The sequence below is a fragment of the Pseudorasbora parva genome, chromosome 7 (assembly GCF_024679245.1).
Source record: "Pseudorasbora parva isolate DD20220531a chromosome 7, ASM2467924v1, whole genome shotgun sequence".
In the NCBI taxonomy this organism is placed as follows: Eukaryota; Metazoa; Chordata; class Actinopteri; order Cypriniformes; family Gobionidae; genus Pseudorasbora; species Pseudorasbora parva.
Window position 1 is genome coordinate 882353 of NC_090178.1, and position 24329 is coordinate 906681.

The 24329-nt window shown below is 40.5% G+C and overlaps 1 protein-coding gene across 2 annotated transcripts in view; it reads right to left on the reverse strand.

Annotated features, from left to right (window-relative positions):
* The window catches only part of LOC137083525 (immunoglobulin superfamily DCC subclass member 3), a 19317-nt gene extending 5361 nt beyond the window's left edge, over positions 1–13956 (reverse strand). For both annotated transcript variants that reach the window (XM_067449481.1, XM_067449480.1), the window contains exons 1-8: positions 13060–13956; positions 12647–12791; positions 9105–9235; positions 8861–8998; positions 8585–8743; positions 3294–3459; positions 2722–2972; positions 2077–2241 (exon numbers count right to left, since the gene is read on the reverse strand). In XM_067449481.1, the coding sequence (XP_067305582.1) occupies positions 2077–2241; positions 2722–2972; positions 3294–3459; positions 8585–8743; positions 8861–8998; positions 9105–9235; positions 12647–12791; positions 13060–13387 (1483 nt within the window). In that variant the 5' untranslated portion in view covers positions 13388–13956. The remainder of the gene's footprint in view (positions 1–2076; positions 2242–2721; positions 2973–3293; positions 3460–8584; positions 8744–8860; positions 8999–9104; positions 9236–12646; positions 12792–13059) is intronic.
* Between the last annotated feature and the right edge of the window lie 10373 nt (positions 13957–24329).

Below are 24329 nucleotides of genomic sequence, written 5' to 3' on the forward strand. Positions count from 1 at the left end.
TGTGAGGAGTAAGTGTGATCAGAGTGAGTGTGTGTGAGCAGTAAGTGTGATCAGAGGGAGTGTGTGTGAACAGTAAGTGTGATCAGAGGGAGTGTGTGTGAACAGTAAGTGTGATCAGAGGGAGTGTGTGTGAGCAGTAAGTGTGATCAGAGGGAGAGTGTGTGAACAGTAAGTGTGATCAGATTGAGTGTGTGTGAGGAGTAAGTGTGATCAGAGTGAGTGTGTGTGAGCAGTAAGTGTGATCAGAGGGAGTGTGTGTGAACAGTAAGTGTGATCAGAGGGAGTGTGTGTGAACAGTAAGTGTGATCAGAGTGAGTGTGTGTGAGCAGTAAGTGTGATCAGAGGGAGTGTGTGTGAACAGTAAGTGTGATCAGAGTGAGTGTGTGTGAACAGTAAGTGTGATCAGAGGGAGTGTGTGTGAGCAGTAAGTGTGATCAGAGGGAGTGTGTGTGAACAGTAAGTGTGATCAGAGTGAGTGTGTGTGAGCAGTAAGTGTGATCAGAGGGAGTGTGTGTGAACAGTAAGTGTGATCAGAGGGAGTGTGTGTGAACAGTAAGTGTGATCAGAGGGAGTGTGTGTGAACAGTAAGTGTGATCAGAGGGAGTGTGTGTGAACAGTAAGTGTGATCAGAGGGAGTGTGTGTGAACAGTAAGTGTGATCAGAGGGAGTGTGTGTGAGCAGTAAGTGTGATCAGAGGGAGTGTGTGTGAACAGTAAGTGTGATCAGAGGGAGTGTGTGTGATCAGTAAGTGTGATCAGAGGGAGTGTGTGTGAGCAGTAAGTGTGATCAGAGGGAGTGTGTGTGAACAGTAAGTGTGATCAGAGGGAGTGTGTGTGAACAGTAAGTGTGATCAGAGGGAGTGTGTGTGAGCTATAAGTGTGATCAGAGTGAGTGTGTGTGTGAGCAGTAAGTGTGATCAGAGGGAGTGTGTGTGAGCAGTAAGTGTGATCAGAGGGAGTGTGTGTGAGCAGTAAGTGTGATCAGAGGGAGAGTGTGTGAACAGTAAGTGTGATCAGATTGAGTGTGTGTGAGGAGTAAGTGTGATCAGAGTGAGTGTGTGTGAGCAGTAAGTGTGATCAGAGGGAGTGTGTGTGAACAGTAAGTGTGATCAGAGGGAGTGTGTGTGAACAGTAAGTGTGATCAGAGTGAGTGTGTGTGAGCAGTAAGTGTGATCAGAGGGAGTGTGTGTGAACAGTAAGTGTGATCAGAGTGAGTGTGTGTGAGCAGTAAGTGTGATCAGAGGGAGTGTGTGTGAGCAGTAAGTGTGATCAGAGGGAGAGTGTGTGAACAGTAAGTGTGATCAGATTGAGTGTGTGTGAGGAGTAAGTGTGATCAGAGTGAGTGTGTGTGAGCAGTAAGTGTGATCAGAGGGAGTGTGTGTGAACAGTAAGTGTGATCAGAGTGAGTGTGTGTGAGCAGTAAGTGTGATCAGAGGGAGTGTGTGTGAACAGTAAGTGTGATCAGAGGGAGTGTGTGTGAGCAGTATGTGTGATCAGAGGGAGTGTGTGTGAACAGTAAGTGTGATAGGAGGGAGAGTGTGTGAGCAGTAAGTGTGATCAGAGGGAGTGTGTGTGTGAGCAGTAAGTGTGATCAGAGTGAGTGTGTGTGTGAGCAGTAAGTGTGATCAGAGGGAGTGTGTGTGAACAGTAAGTGTGATCAGAGGGAGTGTGTGTGAGCAGTAAGTGTGATCAGAGGGAGTGTGTGTGAACAGTAAGTGTGATAAGAGGGAGAGTGTGTGAGCAGTAAGTGTGATCAGAGGGAGTGTTTGTTAGCAGTAAGTGTGATCAGAGGGAGTGTTTGTTAGCAGTAAGTGTGATAAGAGGGAGTGTGTGTGAGCAGTAAGTGTGATCAGAGGGAGTGTTTGTTAGCAGTAAGTGTGATCAGAGGGAGTGTGCGTGAGTGTGTGTGAGCAGTAAGTGTGATTAGAGGGAGTGTGTGAGCAGTGTGATCAGAGGGAGTGTATGTGAGCAGTGAGTGTGATCAGAGGGAGTGTGTGTGAGCAGTAAGTGTGATCAGAGGGAGTGTGTGTGAGTGTGTGTGAGCAGTAAGTGTGTTTGAGTGTGTGTGTTCTCTCACCGGCCCCGTGTGTGGTGGAGATGACGCTCCTGGACTGCTGACTGGCCCCCAGTGGAGAATAGGCTTTGACGTAGATGGAGAAGGTGGTGGAGGCCTCCAGGCTGGTGAAGTCGTGCTGAAACGTGTCTTTGCTTACGGCCTCCTGGAGCTCGCTGCTGTCCGGCTCTGAACACACACACCACACACACACACACACACACACACACACACGCGCACACACACACACACACGCGCACACAAGCACACACACACAAACACACATTAGGTTTTTGTGTATTGTGGGGACTCTCTATAGGCGTAATGGATTTTAACTATCCCCCTACACTGCCCCTGCCCTTAACCCTACCCATCACACACACACACACACACACACACACACACACACACACACACACACACACACACACACACACACACACATACACACAGCCCCTGCCCTTAACCCTACCAATCACACACACACACACACACACACACACACACAACTTATGCCCCTAAACCTGCCCATCACACACACACACATACACACACACACACACACGCTGCCCCTGCCCATCACACACACACACATACACACACACACACACGCTGCCCCTGTCCATCACACACACACACACACATACACACACACACTCATGGCCTCACCGCCCAGTTTGCGTATGTGCAGCACGTATCCGATGATGCCGTCGGTGACGCGCGGCTCCGGCTGCTTCCATGCGATGCGTATGGAGCTGGAGGAAAGGGGCGTGGCCTGCAGATCCTGAGGGGCTTCTGGGAGCTCCGCGGACTGGGACACGGCGAGCCGAGCGCTGGCCTGATTGGTCCCCGCACTGTTCTCGGCGATACACTGATAAATGGCCTCGGCTTCAGCAGTGATGCGCGTCACCGCCAGAGTGCTGCAACACACACACACACACTCGATTAACACATACATTAACACACACAGATACACCATCAACACACAAACATAATCAACACACACACACATACACACACAATCAACACATACATCAGCAGACTCAGACACACACACACACACACATGATCAACACATACATACACACACTCACACACACACATGATCAACACATACATCAACACACTCACATACACACGATCAACACATACATCAACACACTCACACACACACGGAAACACCCACAGACACCATCAACACACATGATCAACACACACACTCCGGCACCAGCTGTGCTCACCTGTTGTTGTTGGTGAGTTTGACGTTGTCTCCAGGTGTGAGGATCTTGCCGTTCTTCAGCCAGATGAGGTGCGGATCGGGAACGCCTTGAGCCTGACAGGTGAAGACGGCACTACTGCCCACCGGCTTCGACACCGACTGAGGCCACTGCAGGAACTCTGGAGGGGCTGAACACACACACACACACACACACACACAATATTAACCTCACTTAACACCACAAAAACAATATCACACACAGGGGGAAACCAATAGGGGGACACCATAGGGGGGACACCATAGGTGGAAACCATAGGGGGACACCATAGGGGGGACACCATAAGTGGAAACCATAGGGGGACACAATAGGGGGGAAACCATAGGGGGAAACCATAAGGGGGGACACCATAGGGGGAAACCATAAGGGGGGACACCATAGGGGGGACACCATAGGGGGGGACACCATAGGGGGAAACCATAAGGGGGACACCATAGGGGGGAAACCATAAGGGGGGACACCATAGGGGGGAAACCATAAGGGGGGACACCATAGGGGGGAAACCATAAGGGGGGAAACCATAAGGGGGGACACCATAGGGGGGACACCATAGGTGGAAACCATAGGGGGGAAACCATAAGGGGGGACACCATAGGGGGGAAACCATAAGGGGGGAAACCATAAGGGGGGACACCATAGGGGGGACACCATAGGTGGAAACCATAGGGGGACACCATAGGGGGAAACCATACGGGGGGGACACCATATGGGGGAAACCATAGGGGGAAACCATAAGGGGGGACACCATAGGGGGGAAACCATAAGGGGGGACACCATAGGGGGGAAACCATAAGGGGGGAAACCATAAGGGGGGACACCATAGGGGGGAAACCATAGGGGGAAACCATAAGGGGGGACACCATAGGGGGGAAACCATAAGGGGGGACACCATAGGGGGAAACCATAAGGGGGGACACCATAGGTGGAAACCATAGGGGGACACCATAGGGGGGAAACCATAAGAGGGGAAACCATAGGGGGACACCATAGGGGGGAAACCATAGGGGGACACCATAGGAGGGAAACCATAGGGGGAAACCATAGGTGGAAACCATAGGGGGGAAACCATAGGGGGGAAACCATAGGGGGACACCATAGGGGGAAACCATAGGGGGGAAACCAGAGGGGGAAACCATAGGGGGGACCAGAGGGGAAACCAGAGGGGGGGAAACCATAGGGGGAAACCATAGGGGGGAAACCATAGGGGGAAACCAGAGGGGGGAAACCAGAGGGGGGAAACCTTAGGGGGGAAACCATAGGGGAAACCATAGGGGGGAAACCATAGGGGGAAACCATAGGGGGGAAACCATAGGGGGAAACCATAGGAGGGAAACCATAGGGGGAAACCATAGGAGGGAAACCATAGGGGGGAACCATAGGAGGGAAACCATAGGGGGGAAACCATAGGGGGAAACCATAGGAGGGAAACCATAGGGGGAAACTATAGGGGGGAAACCATAGGGGGAAACCATAGAGGGAAACCATGGGGGGGAAACCATAGGGGAAAACCATAGAGGGAAACCATAGGGGGAAACCATAGGGGAAAACCATAGGGGGAAACCATAGAGGGAAGCCATAGAGGGAAACCATAGGGGGAAGCCATAGGGGGGGAACCATAGGGGGAAACCATAGAGGGAAACCATAGGGGGAAGCCATAGAGGGAAACCATAGGGGGAAGCCATAGAGGGAAACCATAGGGGGAAGCCATAGGGGGGGAACCATAGGGGAAAACCATAGAGGGAAACCATAGGGGGAAGCCATAGAGGGAAACCATAGGGGGAAGCCATAGGGGGGGAAACCATAGGGGGGGAAACCATAGGGGGAAGCCATAGGGGGGGAACCATAGGGGAAAACCATAGAGGGAAACCATAGGGGGAAGCCATAGAGGGAAACCATAGGGGGAAGCCATAGGGGGAAACCATAGGGGGAAACCATAGAGGGAAACCATAGGGGGAAGCCATAGGGGGGGAACCATAGGGGGGAAACCATAGAGGGAAGCCATAGGGGGGAAACCATAGGGGGAAACCATAGGAGGAAACCATAGGGGGAAACCATAGGGGGGGAATAATAGGGGGGAACCATAGGGGGGAAACCATAGAGGGAAACCATAGGGGGAAACCATAGAGGGAAACCATAGGGGGAAACCATAGGGGGAAACCATAGGGGGAAGCCATAGGGGGAAACCATAGTGGGGAAACCATAGGGGAAAACCATAGGGGAAAACCATAGGGGGGAAACCATAGGGGGAAGCCATAGAGGGAAATCATTGGGGGAAGCCATAGGGGGGGAACCACCGGCTTGGGGGGAAACCCCAGGGGGAAGCCATAGGGGGGGAACCATAGGGGGAAACCATAGGGGGAAGCCATAGGGGGAAACCATAGGGGGAAACCATAGTGGGGGAAACCATAGGGGGGAAACCATAGAGGGAAAACATAGGGGGAAGCCATAGAGGGAAACCATTGGGGGAAGTCATAGGGGGGGAACCACCGGCTTGGGGGGAAACCATAGGTGGAAGCCATGGGGGGGGGGAACCATAGGGGGGAAACCATAGGGGAAAACCATAGGGTTTCATAGGGTTCATGGGGGATGAAAACCAATCATCCCCCAATGAACCATAGGTGGAAACCATAGGTGGAAACCATAGGGGGAAACCATAGGGGGAATCCATAGGTGGAAACCATAGGGGGAAACCATAGGTGGAAACCATAGGGGGAAACCATAGGTGGAAACCATAGGGGGAAACCATAGGTGGGAAACCATAGGTGGAAACCATAGGTGGAAACCATAGGTGGAAACCATAGGGGGAAACCATAGGTGGGAAACCATAGGTGGGAAACCATAGGGGGACAGCATAGGGGGAAACCATAGGGGAAAACCATAGGGGGAAACCATAGGTGGGAAACCATAGGAGGGAAACCACAGGGGGGAAACCATAGGTGGGAAACCATAGGGGGACACCACAGGGGGGAAACCATAGGGGGAAACCATAGGGGGACACCACAGGGGGGAAACCATAGGGGGGAAACCATAGGGGGAAACCACAGGGTGGAAACCATAGGGGGAAACCACAGGGGGGAAACCATAGGGGGAAACCATAGGGGGAAACCACAGGGGGGAAACCACAGGGGGGAAACCATAGGGGGAAACCACAGGGTGGAAACCACAGGGGGAAACCATAGGGGGAAACCATAGGGGGAAACCACAGGGGGGAAACCATAGGGGGAAACCATAGGGGGACACCACAGGGGGGAAACCATAGGGGGAAACCATAGGTGGGAAACCATAGGGGGAAACCACAGGGGGGAAACCATAGGGGGAAACCATAGGGGGACACCACAGGGGGGAAACCACAGGGGGAAACCATAGGAGGAAACCATAGGGGGAAACCACAGGGTGGAAACCATAGGGGGAAACCATAGGGGGAAACCATAGGGGGAAACCATAGGGGGACACCACAGGGGGGAAACCATAGGGGGAAACCACAGGGTGGAAACCATAGGGGGAAACCACAGGGGGGAAACCATAGGGGGAAACCACAGGGGGGAAACCACAGGGGGAAACCATAGGGGGACAGCAAATAATTGGATAATTTTTTATTCTTCCCAATTTGCTTATTTTATAATAGCCTTTATTTAATGTTGTTGTCTATAATATCTTTCTCACAGATGTAAATAAGAGGATCATCATATTTTTCAGAGGTTTCTATAAATACTACATTTTCTGTCCCAAACCCCCCATCCGGCTCTCTCTGCTCCACACACCCCCACCCATACGCATCATTTCCTGGAGGCCTGCTGGAATGAGGTCAGAGGTCAGAGGTGATCCGTCACTCAGACACATGTACTCCTCCCCCTTCGCGATCCATCTGTCCTTCCACTCAAACACGCTACAGTCTTGTGTTTGTTACACACGCGTGTGCCTCGCTTTCATGCGTGTTTGTGTCTTTTAACCTTCATGTTAAAGCTACACGGTGTAACTTCTTTAGTTTATTCTTAGCTTTGTTCTTTCAAAAATATATGTGCTCATTAATGTATATTTACTTCTTTCAAGTTATAAAGTATTCTTGTAAGTTTATAATATGCCATTGAAAATACATACGGGTGAGGGGTTCGAATGCCGGTCGCCATGTTGCTCCTCCATCTTGAAAGTACAGTAGCCAAAGAGGGACATACCCGTAAATCAAAAGCTTCGCCTTTGGCGTTTTAACACTCGATGGCACCGTGTCGAATGTGAAGAGGGGGATTGCCGTGTTAATCTTGGACTGAACCGGCCACCGTAGGAGTTAAAACGAAATCAGAATTGAGAGGAACAGAAACTAATATTCACTGGATGGTCATAAACCTTTACACCGCTAGATGGGGGAATATCACACAGGGGAGCTTTAAAGATGAAATGTTTTGTTTGGAAACTTGTTTGTGCCACGCAATAAAAAGAAGTGACTTATAATCATACAATTCTGACACTGTTGGTAGAAAACAAGTTGGAATTGTGAGATAAAAAGTTATTTTATTTCATGTCGGAAAAAAAGTTCCATATTCATGTGACAGTGAGTGTGTGTGTTTGTATGTGAGTGTGTGTGTGTATGTATGTGAGTGTGTGTGTTTGTATGTGAGTGTGTGTGTTTGTATGTGAGTGTGTGTGTGTGTGTGTGTGTGTGTGTGTGTGTGTGTGTGTGTGTGTGTGTGTGTGTTTGACACAGCTGCTGCTTAAAACCAGACGACACGCATCAGACCGTGTGCAAGCTCCGCCCATATGCTAATGAGGCCAGAGGTCAGCTGATCTGTCCGATCCTCTCAAGCGCTTTATTCTCTCTCAGTTCTCCAGCAATGCTTTAATATATAAACAAGATCTGCCTCAGAGGTCAGAGGGCGTGGGGGAGGGGGGTCAGAGGTCACAGTCAAAGCCCTTTGTTAGTGTCTCGCTGCTCTTATGCAGAATAGAGTCTGTGGAATAACAGGAAGTTCACCACTAAAGCTGATCATTTAGTGTGTGTGTGTGTGTGTGTGTGTGTGTGTGTGTGTGTGTGTGTGTGTGTGAGTGAGTGAGTGAGTGAGTGGGCATGTTTTGTGACATTTGAGGACATTACCCATGGCCCCACTTTTCAAAAGGCTTATAAATCACACAGGATGATATTTATTGAGAAAGTAAAAATGCAGAATGTTTCCTGTGATGGGTAGGTTTAGGGGCAGTGTGTGTGGGTGTGTGTAAGAGAGAGAGTGTGTGTGTGTGTGTGTGTGTGTGTGTCTGAGTTGTACCTTGCACCACCAGTCGACCCAGTGCTGTTCTCCTCATTCTGGTTCCGGGTCGGTTAGCGGAGCAGACGTAAACACCCGAGTGCTGCAGAGACACGTCTGAGATGATGAGGTTCCCACTGCCCAACACCTGAATGCCCTCCACACCGATAGAGCGGCCGTCTGAACACACACACACACACACACACACACACACACACACACGCACACACCAGCCGTTAGCTTGTCTTGAGGTGGAGCAGTGCTGATGTAGATTAGCATCACAGCTCATATGTTTACCGAGCCGGCTCCAGGACACGATGGGCCGCGGGTTCCCGGTGGCGATGCACTCCAAGATGGCCGTCTGGTGAACATTCAGAGTGAGATTCTGCGGCCCCGAAAGAATCACCGGCTCCTTATACAGACGATTCGCTGCAACTGAGGAGAGAGAGAGAGAGAGTGAGAGAGGGAGTGTGTGTGTGTGTGTGTGTGTTCAGAGAGGTTCAGATCTGCTCATCAGACGCCAGGACAGCCTCTCCTCTACCTGTGACTGACAGCTGGGCCTCCTGACTGTAGCGAGTGTTTGCGATGTTTTTGGCGACGCATCGGTAACCTCCGCCGTCGGCTCGGCGCACAGCTGTGATGTGAAGAATGCCGTTGGGCAGCAGAGTATACCTGAACACACAGAACAATAAACTATAAATACATAACGTTTTTCAGATGATGGACCATAATTTTTTTTACAGCCAATAAAGATCCATCCTGCTTTAACGAGGCAGACGACAAAACTGCAGCATGCTCGTAAAAAATTATGTTATGCTAATATAATTATACTTATAGTTAGCTTTATAGTATCATTATAGTTTTCGTTAGTTATCATTATCATTATAGTCCGCTGGTGTGAACGCGCATATAGTAATCGTATAGTTATCGTTAGTTATCATTAACGTTATAGTCCACTGGTGTGAACACTAATATAGTAAACGTTAGAGTTATCGTTAGTTATTATTATCGTTATAGTCCACTGGTGTGAACGCTAATATAGTAATCGTATAGTTATCGTTAGTTATTATTATCGTTATAGTCCACTGGTGTGAAAGCTAATATAGTAAACGTTAGAGTTATCGCTAGTTATTATTATCGTTATAGTCCACTGGTGTGAACGTGCATATAGTAATCGTATAGTTATCGTTAGTTATCATTAACGTTATAGTCCACTGGTGTGAACACTAATATAGTAAACGTTAGAGTTATCGTTAGTTATTATTATCGTTATAGTCCACTGGTGTGAACGTGCATATAGTAATCGTATAGTTATCGTTAGTTATCATTAACGTTATAGTCCACTGGTGTGAACACTAATATAGTAATCGTATAGTTATCGTTAGTTATTATTATCGTTATAGTCCACTGGTGTGAAAGCTAATATAGTAAACGTTATAGTTATCGTTAGTTATTATTATCGTTATAGTCCACTGGTGTGAACACGCATATGGTAAACGTTAGAGTTATCGTTAGTTATTATTATCGTTATAGTCCACTGGTGTGAACACGCATATAGTAATCGTATAGTTATCGTTAGTTATCATTATCGTTATAGACCACTGGTGTGAACGCGCATATAGTAATCGTATAGTTATCGTTAGTTATTATTATCGTTATAGTCCACTGGTGCGAACGCTAATATAGTAAACGTATAGTTATTGTTAGTTATCATTAACGTTATAGTCCACTGGTGTGAACGCTAATATAGTAATCGTATAGTTATTGTTAGTTATCATTAACGTTATAGTCCACTGGTGTGAACACTAATATAGTAATCGTATAGTTATTGTTAGTTATCATTATCGTTATAGTCCACTGGTGTGAACACTAATATAGTAAACGTTATAGTTATCGTTAGTTATTATTATCGTTATAGTCCACTGGTGTGAACGCTAATATAGTAATCGTATAGTTATCGTTAGTTATTATTATTGTTATAGTCCACTGGTGTGAACGCTAATATAGTAAACGTTATAGTTATCGTTAGTTATTATTATCGTTATAGTCCACTGGTGTGAACACTAATATAGTAAACGTTATCGTTATCTTTAGTTATCATTATCGTTATAGTCCACTGGTGTGAACGCTAATATAGTAAACATTATAGTTATCGTTAGTTATCATTATCGTTATAGTCCACTGGTGTGAACACTAATATAGTAAACATTATAGTTATCTTTAGTTATCATTATCGTTATAGTCCACTGGTGTGAACGCTAATATAGTAAACATTATAGTTATCGTTAGTTATCATTATCGTTATAGTCCACTGGTGTGAACGCTAATATAGTAATCGTATAGTTATCGTTAGTTATTATCATCGTTATAGTCCACTGGTGTGAACGCTAATATAGTAATCGTATAGTTATCGTTAGTTATTATTATCGTTATAGTCCACTGGTGTGAATGCTAACATAGTAAACATTATAGTTATCGTTAGTTATCATTATCGTTATAGTCCACTGGTGTGAACACTAATATAGTAAACATTATAGTTATCGTTAGTTATCATTATCGTTATAGTCCACTGGTGTGAACGCTAATATAGTAATCGTATAGTTATCGTTAGTTATTATCATCGTTATAGTCCACTGGTGTGAACGCTAATATAGTAATCGTATAGTTATCGTTAGTTATTATTATCGTTATAGTCCACTGGTGTGAACGCTAATATAGTAAACATTATAGTTATCGTTAGTTATCATTATCGTTATAGTCCACTGGTGTGAACACTAATATAGTAAACATTATAGTTATCGTTAGTTATCATTATCGTTATAGTCCACTGGTGTGAACGCTAATATAGTAATCGTATAGTTATCGTTAGTTATTATCATCGTTATAGTCCACTGGTGTGAACGCTAATATAGTAATCGTATAGTTATCGTTAGTTATCATTATCGTTATAGTCCACTGGTGTGAACACTAATATAGTAAACATTATAGTTATCTTTAGTTATCATTATCGTTATAGTCCACTGGTGTGAACGCTAATATAGTAAACATTATAGTTATCGTTAGTTATCATTATCGTTATAGTCCACTGGTGTGAACACTAATATAGTAAACATTATAGTTATCGTTAGTTATCATTATCGTTATAGTCCACTGGTGTGAACGCTAATATAGTAATCGTATAGTTATCGTTAGTTATTATCATCGTTATAGTCCACTGGTGTGAACGCTAATATAGTAATCGTATAGTTATCGTTAGTTATCATTATCGTTATAGTCCACTGGTGTGAACGCTAATATAGTAATCGTATAGTTATCGTTAGTTATTATCATCGTTATAGTCCACTGGTGTGAACGCTAATATAGTAATCGTATAGTTATCGTTAGTTATTATTATCGTTATAGTCCACTGGTGTGAACGCTAATATAGTAAACATTATAGTTATCGTTAGTTATCATTATCGTTATAGTCCACTGGTGTGAACACTAATATAGTAAACATTATAGTTATCGTTAGTTATCATTATCGTTATAGTCCACTGGTGTGAACGCTAATATAGTAATCGTATAGTTATCGTTAGTTATCATTATCGTTATAGTCCACTGGTGTGAACGCTAATATAGTAATCGTATAGTTATCGTTAGTTATTATTATCGTTATAGTCCACTGGTGTGAACGCTAATATAGTAATCGTATAGTTATCGTTAGTTATCATTATCGTTATAGTCCACTGGTGTGAACGCTAATATAGTAATCGTATAGTTATCGTTAGTTATCATTATCGTTATAGTCCACTGGTGTGAACGCTAATATAGTAATCGTATAGTTATCGTTAGTTATTATTATCGTTATAGTCCACTGGTGTGAACGCTAATATAGTTAACGTTATAGTTATCTTAATAGTTTTGTTATAGTCTTGTTATAGTAATCACTATAGTTATTGTATTAGCTCACGTTATAGTTATAAATATAGTTATTGTATGCAAAAACGATCATCGACACATTGCAAGTGTGCAGTTCTGTTCAATATATGGAAAACATTCTTGTGTTTGTTCCAGGCTTTATTTGTGTGTTTGTGTGTTGACCTGTTATCATCGGCACTGAGAGTCGTTCTGTTTCGTTCCCAGGTGATGTTGGCCTCTGGGACGCCGCTGACCGCGCAGTGAAACCGGGCGACGCCGCCCTCGTCCACGCTCATGGATTCTGGGTGTGTGTGGAACTTCGGCAGCGCTGAGAGAGAGAACACAAATATCCTGTCATGTGATAGCTGTCGTGGGTTAGAGCGTCTCAATCTCAGCAGAAAACAGCGTCTCCTCCACATTAACAACACCAACCAAACTTCCCGTCTCAGAGACGACTACTGCGAGAGGGGGCGGGGCTACGAGACACTGCTCAGCCAATCAGGCCCAGAGGGCGGGGCTAAGAGAAGCTGTTCAGCCAATCACGACCAGAGGGCGGGCATTATGTTGTGTCTGAGGAGTGTGTTTGTGTCACTCACATGCCAGCTGTACATGTGCCTTACGGCTGATGAGAAGCCCGTAGCGGTTCTGTGCCGCGCAGTCGTATTCGCCCGCGTCGCTCTCGTCACCGTCCCGCCGCTTCTGGAAGTTTCGGATCAGGAGTGTCCCGTTATCCAGCACGGCCGCTCGCGATCCTAGAGTTACGGGAACGCCGTTCCGTCGCCAGGTGACTGTGATAGGTCCCTCCCCCTCCACCTGACAATCCAGCATGAGGGGGCGGTCCCTCACCGCGATGACATCACTGGGCTCTTTGATGAAGGCCAACTCTGAAGCTCCGCCCAAACCTGCAGGACAAGAGCAGAACATGATGATGAGGATGAGGAATAAACCTGATGGTAACCCTTTAGAATAATGGTCATTAGTTAAAGCGGCGGTTCTGTGTTTTTGTTCTAGGCTTGGTTGTGTTTAAGGCGCAGTATAACATGTCTTAATATTTTTTTATTTGTAAACGCTGTATTTTTATTTTATTCTCCCTTTTTTCCACACCGCTGTCTGTGCTTTGAACGGCTCGTCTGCTTCCTGCTTCTATGAAGCCCCTCCCTCTGAAAAACGCAATGGTCTTAGATTGGTCAGATGGCCAAATGTAGTGTCCTGTATTTTTATTGGCTGAAGTGCCAAGCACAGGTAAAGGCCACGCCCCTTCCCATTACGGGCAGAAGTCACATCTGCGGAGACTAGCGAGGGTTTATGATGTCACCAACCCAGGAAGAAGCTTGTTGTAGTCCAAAGCGGCCATTTTTGTAGTCAATAAACTGCCGTAACTTTAAAAGACAATATCTCTGTTTGCAGTGAACTTTCAGCGCTGTAACTTTGCAGAGACTGTTTATGCTCAAGCAGCGACATTACACACTAACTAAAGTTACACAAGTCACATCACAGGCAAACACCGCTTTAACATTAGTTAACTACATTTGTTTTTCCCCCCATTTGTTTCTTATGCTCTAAACAATGCAATGACATGAAAAAATAGAAAATTCTAAAAACTTAGCAATGGAACGTGTAGAGCAAATTTACTTATGCATTACTAAAATCTTGTTAAATTGAGTTAATGCATCGTGAACTAACATGAACAAACCATGAACAGCTGTATTTATATTAACTAACGTCAACAAAGATGAACAAATACAGTAACACATTAACTGCTCATAGTTAGTACATGTTAGTTAATACATTAATTAATGTTAACGAATGATCATTATTCTAAAGTGTTTACAAACTGATTTTAAAATTAATCTGAGGAACTGATTCTTACGAACAATTCGTGATGGTGATGGTGATGATGACGATGATGATGATGATGATGATGATGATGATGACGATGATGATGATGATGATGACGATGATGATGATGATGATGACGACGATGACGATGATGATGATGATGATGATGACGGTGACGATGATGATGATGATGATGCATCATGGGGGATGATGAAATCCTAATAGAGGAAAACTGTTACTCATATTCGTGTAACGTCAGATAAACAGGAGCTCATAAGATAATCATATCAGATATGAAGATTAACTGTTTTTAAATTAAATATATTACCTTTATATGTTTAAGGACAAATGTGACCCTGGACCACAAAAGCAGTCATAAGGGTAATTTTTTCAAATTTATATATATACATAATCTTACTTTCTAATAAAACTCCTCCTGTGTGATTTATAAGCCTTTTGAAAAGTGGGGCCATGGGTAATGTCCTCATATTTCACCCTCTCCTGTAATACCTGTGTCATACCCATGGCATTATACACATTTGGGTCCTCATATTTCACAAACACACAGCCAGTATTTTGACCTCACACACACACACACACACACACACACACACACACACACACACACACACACACACACACACACACACACACCAATATGTTGATTTCTCAGGGCAGGCTGGTGGTTCTGGTTGGATTTAGAGCGTCTTAAATCAAAGTGATTCATCTCCACTGAACTTAAACTTGACTTTGGGCCGTCTGATTGATGGCTCATTCAGAAGCATTCACACAAACACACACAAAACCCCAAAACAGCCACACAATGCAGCTCCACCCCACCCCCCCCAAAACACCCCCTCCAAAACTGCCCCTGCCCCATCATTCTGCCCCGTCTGAAGAGCCATCTGCCCCTCCTCCGCCCCGTGGCGATGCGCGTCTCTTTCACAGTGGCGCGAGGGTGACTTTCCCATGCCACACCATCACTCAAACATGGCCGCCCCCCTCGCAGCTGCCAAACACACACAACAAAACACTCCACACACACTTGAACTTGAGTGCGCTGGCACGTGAAGCCCAGACTCTTCACCTCTGCCTCCCATCTGGCATCTGACCTCAGATCAGATCAGGTGGACTTCAGATGCTCTGACAGGAATCACTCCGCAAACACACGCACACACAGGAGCGAGAGAGAGCGGCTTCCTGATGGAGTTATGTGCTTTACGCCCAGTCACACCAAAAACCACAACTATAACAATAACTATAGTGATAACTATACCATAACTAATGATAACTATATTCATAACTATAACCATAACATAACTACCAATAACTATAGTGATAACTATAACCATAACCATAACTACAAATAACTATACTGATAACCATAACCATAACTACCAATAACTATAGTGATAACTATAACCATGACCATAAGTAATGATAACTATAGTGATAACTATAACCATAACCATAACTACCAATAACTATAGTGATAACTATAACCATGACCATAAGTAATGATAACTATAGTGATAACTTTAACCATAACCATAACTACCAATAACTATAGTTATAACTATAACCATGACCATAAGTAATGATAACTATAGTGATAACTATAACCATAACCATAACTACCAATAACTATAGTGATAACTATAACCATGACCATAAGTAATGATAACTATAGTGATAACTATAACCATAACCATAACTACCAATAACTATAGTGATAACTATAACCATGACCATAAGTAATGATAACTATAGTGATAACTATAACCATAACCATAACTACCAATAACTATAGTGATAACTATAACCATGACCATAAGTAATGATAACTATAGTGATAACTATAACCATAACCATAACTACCAATAACTATAGTGATAACTATAACCATAACCATAAGTAATGATAACTATAGTGATAACCATAACCATAACCATAACTAACAATAACTATAGTGATAACTATAACCATGACCATAAGTAATGATAACTATAGTGATAACTATAACAGTAACTACAACCATAACTAACAGTAACTATAGTGATAACTATAACAGTAACTACAACCATAACTAACGATAATTATACTGATAACTATAACAGTAACTACAACCATAACTAACGATAACTATAGTGATAACTATAACAGTAACTACAACCATAACTAACAGTTACTATAGTGACAACTATAACAGTAACTACAACCATAACTAACGATAACTATAGTGATAACTATAACAGTAACTACAACCATAACTAACAGTTACTATAGTGATAACTATAACAGTAACTACAACCATAACTAACGATAACTATAGTGATAACTATAACAGTAACTACAACCATAACTAACGATAACTATAGTGATAACTATAACAGTAACTACAACCATAACTAACAGTTACTATAGTGATAACTATAACAGTAACTACAACCATAACTAACGATAACTATAGCGATAACCATAACAGTAACTACAACCATAACTAACAGTTACTATAGTGATAACATACCAGTAACTACAACCATAACTAACGATAACTATAGCGATAACCATAACAGTAACTACAACCATAACTAACGATAACTATAGTGATAACTATAACAGTAACTACAACCATAACTAACGATAACTATAGTGATAACTATAACAGTAACTACAACCATAACTAACAGTTACTATAGTGATAACTATAACAGTAACTACAACCATAACTAACAGTTACTATAGTGATAACATAACAGTAACTACAACCATAACTAACGATAACTATAGCGATAACCATTACAGTAACTACAACCATAACTAACAGTAACTATAGTGATAACTATAACAGTAACTACAACCATAACTAACGATAACTATAGTGATAACTATAACAGTAACTACAACCATAACTAACAGTTACTATAGTGATAACTATAACAGTAACTACAACCATAACTAACAGTTACTATAGTGATAACTATAACAGTAACTACAACCATAACTAACAGTTACTATAGTGATAACCATAACAGTAACTACAACCATAACTAACAGTAACTATAGTGATAACCATAACAGTAACTTCAACCGTAACTAACAGTAACTATAGTGATAACCATAACAGTAACTACAACCATAACTAACAGTTACTATAGTGATAACCATAACAGTAACTACAACCATAACTAACGATAACTATAGTGATAACTATAACAGTAACTACAACCATAACTAACAGTTACTATAGTGATAACTATAACAGTAACTACAACCATAACTAATGATAACTATAGTAATAACTATAACAGTAACTACAACCATAACTAACAGTTACTATAGTGATAACCATAACAGTAACTACAACCATAACTAACAGTAACTATAGTGATAACCATAACAGTAACTTCAACCGTAACTAACAGTAACTATAGTGATAACCATAACAGTAACTACAACCATAACTAACAGTTACTATAGTGATAACCATAACAGTAACTACAACCATAACTAACATTTACTATAGTGATAACCATAACAGTAACTACAACCATAACTAACAGTAACTATAGTGATAACTATAACAGTAACTACAGTGATAACTATAACAGTAACTACAACCATAACTAACGATAACTACAGTGATAACTATAACAGTAACTACAACCATAACTAACGATAACTACAGTGATAACTATAACAGTAACTACAACCATAACTAACGATAACTACAGTGATAACCATAACAGTAACTACAACCATAACTAACATTTACTATAGTGATAACCATAACAGTAACTACAACCATAACTTACAGTAACTATAGTGATAACTATAACAGTAACTACAGTGATAACTATAACAGTAACTACAACCATAACTAACAGTTACTATAGTGATAACCATAACAGTAACTACAACCATAACTAACAGTAACTATAGTGATAACTATAACAGTAACTACAACCATAACTAAAGTAATAACTATAACAGTAACTACAACCATAACTAACAGTTACTATAGTGATAACCATAACAGTAACTACAACCATAACTAACAGTTACTATAGTGATAACCATAACAGTAACTACAACCGTAACTAACAGTAACTATAGTGATAACCATAACAGTAACTACAACCATAACTAACAGTTACTATAGTGATAACCATAACAATAACTACAACCATAACTAACAGTTACTATAGTGATAACCATAACAGTAACTACAACCATAACTAACAGATACTATAGTGATAACTATAACAGTAACTACAACCATAACTAACGATAATTATAGTGATAACCATAACAGTAACTACAACCATAACTAACAGTAACTATAGTGATAACTATAACAGTAACTACAACCATAACTAACGATAACTATAGTGATAACTATAACAGTAACTACAACCATAACTAACAGTTACTATAGTGATAACTATAACAGTAACTACAACCATAACTAACAGTTACTATAGTGATAACTATAACAGTAACTACAACCATAACTAACGATAACTATAGTGATAACTATAACAGTAACTACAACCATAACTAACAGTTACTATAGTGATAACTATAACAGTAACTACAACCATAACTAACAGTTACTATAGTGATAACTATAACAGTAACTACAACCATAACTAACAGTTACTATAGTGATAACCATAACAGTAACTACAACCATAACTAACGATAACTATAGTGATAACCATAACAGTAACTACAACCATAACTAACGATAACTATAGTGATAACCATAACAGTAACTACAACCATAACTAATGATAACTATAGTGATAACTATAACAGTAACTACAACCATAACTAATGATAACTATAGTGATAACTATAACAGTAACTACAACCATAACTAACAGTTACTATAGTGATAACCATAGCAGTAACTACAACCATAACTAACAGTTACTATAGTGATAACCATAACAGTAACTACAACCATAACTAATGATAACTGTAGTGATAACTTCAACAGTAACTACAACCATAACTAACGATAACTGTAGTGATAACCATAACAGTAACTACAACCATAACTAACGATAACTATAGTGATAACTATAACAGTAACTACAACCATAACTAACAGTTACTATAGTGATAACTATAACAGTAACTACAACCATAACTAACAGTTACTATAGTGATAACTATAACAGTAACTACAACCATAACTAACAGTTACTATAGTGATAACTATAACAGTAACTACAACCATAACTAACAGTTACTATAGTGATAACTATAACAGTAACTACAACCATAACTAACAGTTACTATAGTGATAACTATAACAGTAACTACAACCATAACTAACAGTTACTATAGTGATAACCATAACAGTAACTACAACCATAACTAACGATAACTATAGTGATAACCATAACAGTAACTACAACCATAACTAACGATAACTATAGTGATAACCATAACAGTAACTACAACCATAACTAATGATAACTATAGTGATAACTATAACAGTAACTACAACCATAACTAATGATAACTATAGTGATAACTATAACAGTAACTACAACCATAACTAACAGTTACTATAGTGATAACTATAACAGTAACTACAACCATAACTAACAGTTACTATAGTGATAACCATAACAGTAACTACAACCATAACTAATGATAACTGTAGTGATAACTTCAACAGTAACTACAACCATAACTAACGATAACTATAGCGATAACTATAACAGTAACTACAACCATAACTAACAGTTACTATAGTGATAACTATAACAGTAACTACAACCATAACTAACGATAACTATAGTGATAACTATAACAGTAACTACAACCATAACTAACGATAACTATAGCGATAACTATAACAGTAACTACAACCATAACTAACGATAACTATAGTGATAACTATAACAGTAACTACAACCATAACTAATGATAACTATAGTGATAACTATAACAGTAACTACAACCATAACGAATGATAACTATAGTGATAACTATAACAGTAACTATAACCATAACTAACGATAACTATAGTGATAACTATAACAGTAACTACAACCATAACTAATGATAACTATAGTTATAACTATAACAGTAACTACAACCATAACTAATGATAACTATAGTGATAACTATAACAGTAACTACAACCATAGAGTAACAGTAACTATAGTGATAACCATAACAGTAACTACAACCATAACTAACGATAACTATAGTGATAACTATAACAGTAACTACAACCATAACTAACAGTTACTATAGTGATAACTATAACAGTAACTATAACCATAACTAACGATAACTATAGCGATAACTATAACAGTAACTACAACCATAACTAATGATAACTATAGTGATAACTATAACAGTAACTACAACCATAACTAATGATAACTATAGTGATAACTATAACAGTAACTACAACCATAACTAACGATAACTATAGTGATAACTATAACAGTAACTACAACCATAACTAACGATAACTATAGTGATAACTATAACAGTAACTACAACCATAACTAACGATAACTATAGTGATAACATAAAAGTAACTACAACCATAACTAACGATAACTATAGTGATAACTATAACAGTAACTACAACCATAACTAACGATAACTATAGTGATAACATAACAGTAACTACAACCATAACTAACGATAACTATAGTGATAACTATAACAGTAACTACAACCATAACTAACGATAACTATAGTGATAACTATAACAGTAACTACAACCATAACTAACGATAACTATAGCGATAACTATAACAGTAACTACAACCATAACTAACGATAACTATACTGATAACTATAACAGTAACTACAACCATAACTAACAGTTACTATAGTGATAACTATAACAGTAACTACAACCATAACTAACAGTAACTATAGTGATAACTATAACAGTAACTACAACCATAACTAACGATAACTATAGCGATAACTATAACAGTAACTACAACCATAACTAACGATAACTATACTGATAACTATAACAGTAACTACAACCATAACTAATGATAACTATACTGATAACTATAACAGTAACTACAACCATAACTAACGATAACTATAACAGTAACTACAACCATAACCAACGATAACTATAGCGATAACTATAACAGTAACTACAACCATAACTAACGATAACTATAGCGATAACTATAACTGTAACTACAACCATAACTAACGATAACTATAGCGATAACTATAACAGTAACTACAACCATAACTAACGATAACTATAGCGATAACTATAACAGTAACTACAACCATAACTAACAGTTACTATAGTGATAACTATAACAGTAACTACAACCATAACTAACGATAACTATAGCGATAACTATAACAGTAACTACAACCATAACTAACGATAACTATAGCGATAACCATAACAGTAACTACAACCATAACTAACGATAACTATAGCGATAACTATAACAGTAACTACAACCATAACTAACAGTTACTATAGCGATAACTATAACAGTAACTACAACCATAACTAACAGTTACTATAGTGATAACTATAACAGTAACTACAACCATAACTAACGATAACTATAGCGATAACCATAACAGTAACTACAACCATAACTAACAGTTACTATAGTGATAACCATAACAGTAACTACAACCATAACTAACGATAACTATAGTGATAACCATAACAGTAACTACAACCATAACTAACAGTTACTATAGTGATAACCATAACAGTAACTACAACCATAACTAATGATAACTATAGTGATAACCATAACAGTAACTACAACCATAACTAACAGTTACTATAGCGATAACTATAACAGTAACTACAACCATAACTAATGATAATTATAGTGATAACCATAACAGTAACTACAACCATAACTAATGATAACTATAGTGATAACCATAACAGTAACTACAACCATAACTAACAGTTACTATAGTGATAACCATAACAGTAACTACAACCATAACTAATGATAACTATAGTGATAACCATAACAGTAACTACAACCATAACTAACGATAACTATAGTGATAACCATAACAGTAAGTACAACCATAACTAACGATAACTATAGTGATAACTATAACAGTAACTACAACCATAACTAACGATAACTATAGTGATAACTATAACAGTAACTACAACCATAACTAACGATAACTATAGCGATAACTATAACAGTAACTACAACCATAACTAACGATAACTATAGCGATAACCATAACAGTAACTACAACCATAACTAACGATAACTATAGCGATAACTATAACAGTAACTACAACCATAACTAACAGTTACTATAGCGATAACTATAACAGTAACTACAACCATAACTAACAGTTACTATAGTGATAACTATAACAGTAACTACAACCATAACTAACGATAACTATAGCGATAACCATAACAGTAACTGCAACCATAACTAATGATAACTATAGTGATAACCATAACAGTAACTACAACCATAACTAACGATAACTATAGTGATAACTATAACAGTAACTACAACCATAACTAACGATAACTATAGTGATAACTATAACAGTAACTACAACCATAACTAACGATAACTATAGCGATAACTATAACAGTAACTACAACCATAACTAACGATAACTATAGCGATAACTATAACAGTAACTACAACCATAACTAACGATAACTATAGCGATAACCATAACAGTAACTACAACCATAACTAACAGTTACTATAGCGATAACTATAACAGTAACTACAACCATAAATAACAGTTACTATAGTGATAACTATAACAGTAACTACAACCATAACTAACGATAACTATAGCGATAACCATAACAGTAACTACAACCATAACTAACGATAACTATAGTGATAACTATAACAGTAACTACAACCATAACTAACGATAACTATAGTGATAACTATAACAGTAACTACAACCATAACTAACAGTTACTATAGTGATAACCATAACAGTAACTACAACCATAACTAACAGTTACTATAGTGATAACTATAACAGTAACTACAACCATAACTAACAGTAACTATAGTGATAACCATAACAGTAACTACAACCATAACTAACGATAACTATAGTGATAACGTACTCGGTTACTTTCGTAACCTCGGTTCCCTGAGAGAGAGGAACGAGTATTACGTATGGGAAAACTCCTTTTCTCGAGAATATGAAGCAAAACTTTAATAAAGGTATCCATGTAAAGCGCAGTGCCGCTGAACGGCCATAACTCAGCGCGAGGAGCGCTCTGATTGGCCGGGCCACGGCAACTGCATGAACCTATGGTGAGGCGGCTGAGAGGAACGAGCCAATGGGGGGCGTTCCAGAAGCCCGCCGAAAAAAGGTGCTTATATTTGCATACAGGAGGCTATATAAAGCCCTGATTTCGCCATAGGTGTCAGGTTTTTAGATCGACTGAAGCGATACCTGAGAAGCATAAACACGGCACGGAACGTAATACTCGTTCCTCTCTCTCAGGGAACCGAGGTTACGAAAGTAACCGAGTACGTTCCCTTTCGAGAGAGGTTCCTCGTATTACGTATGGGAACACAATGTAAAGCGCCGTGTGTGCTGACTGACCCAGTATACCCAAGCACATGTAAATAACCCCCGAGACACCGAAGAGGCGGCTATAAGGGGGGATGAAGAACCGGAAGAGTCGGTTCATTTGAACGGCTGATCGGACATAGTCGGATCTTATGATAAATGAAAGTGCTTAAGGACTGATGTGTACAGGCCAAAACTAAAGGCAATCTGTTTACCAGGGTCAAGATAGAGCCTAAATGGAGAGAAGCCCTGCTTGTAGAGCTGGAACCTCCAATTTATAGAATCTGATAAAAGTGGACGGAGAGGCCCAGCCTGCCGCCGCACAGATATCTTCCAAAGAAATGCCACACGACCAAGCCCAAGATGAGGCCATGCCTCTAGTGGAGTGGGCTTTAACGCCTATAGGGCAAGTCAGGTTTTTAGACTCATATGCCAGCGAGATAG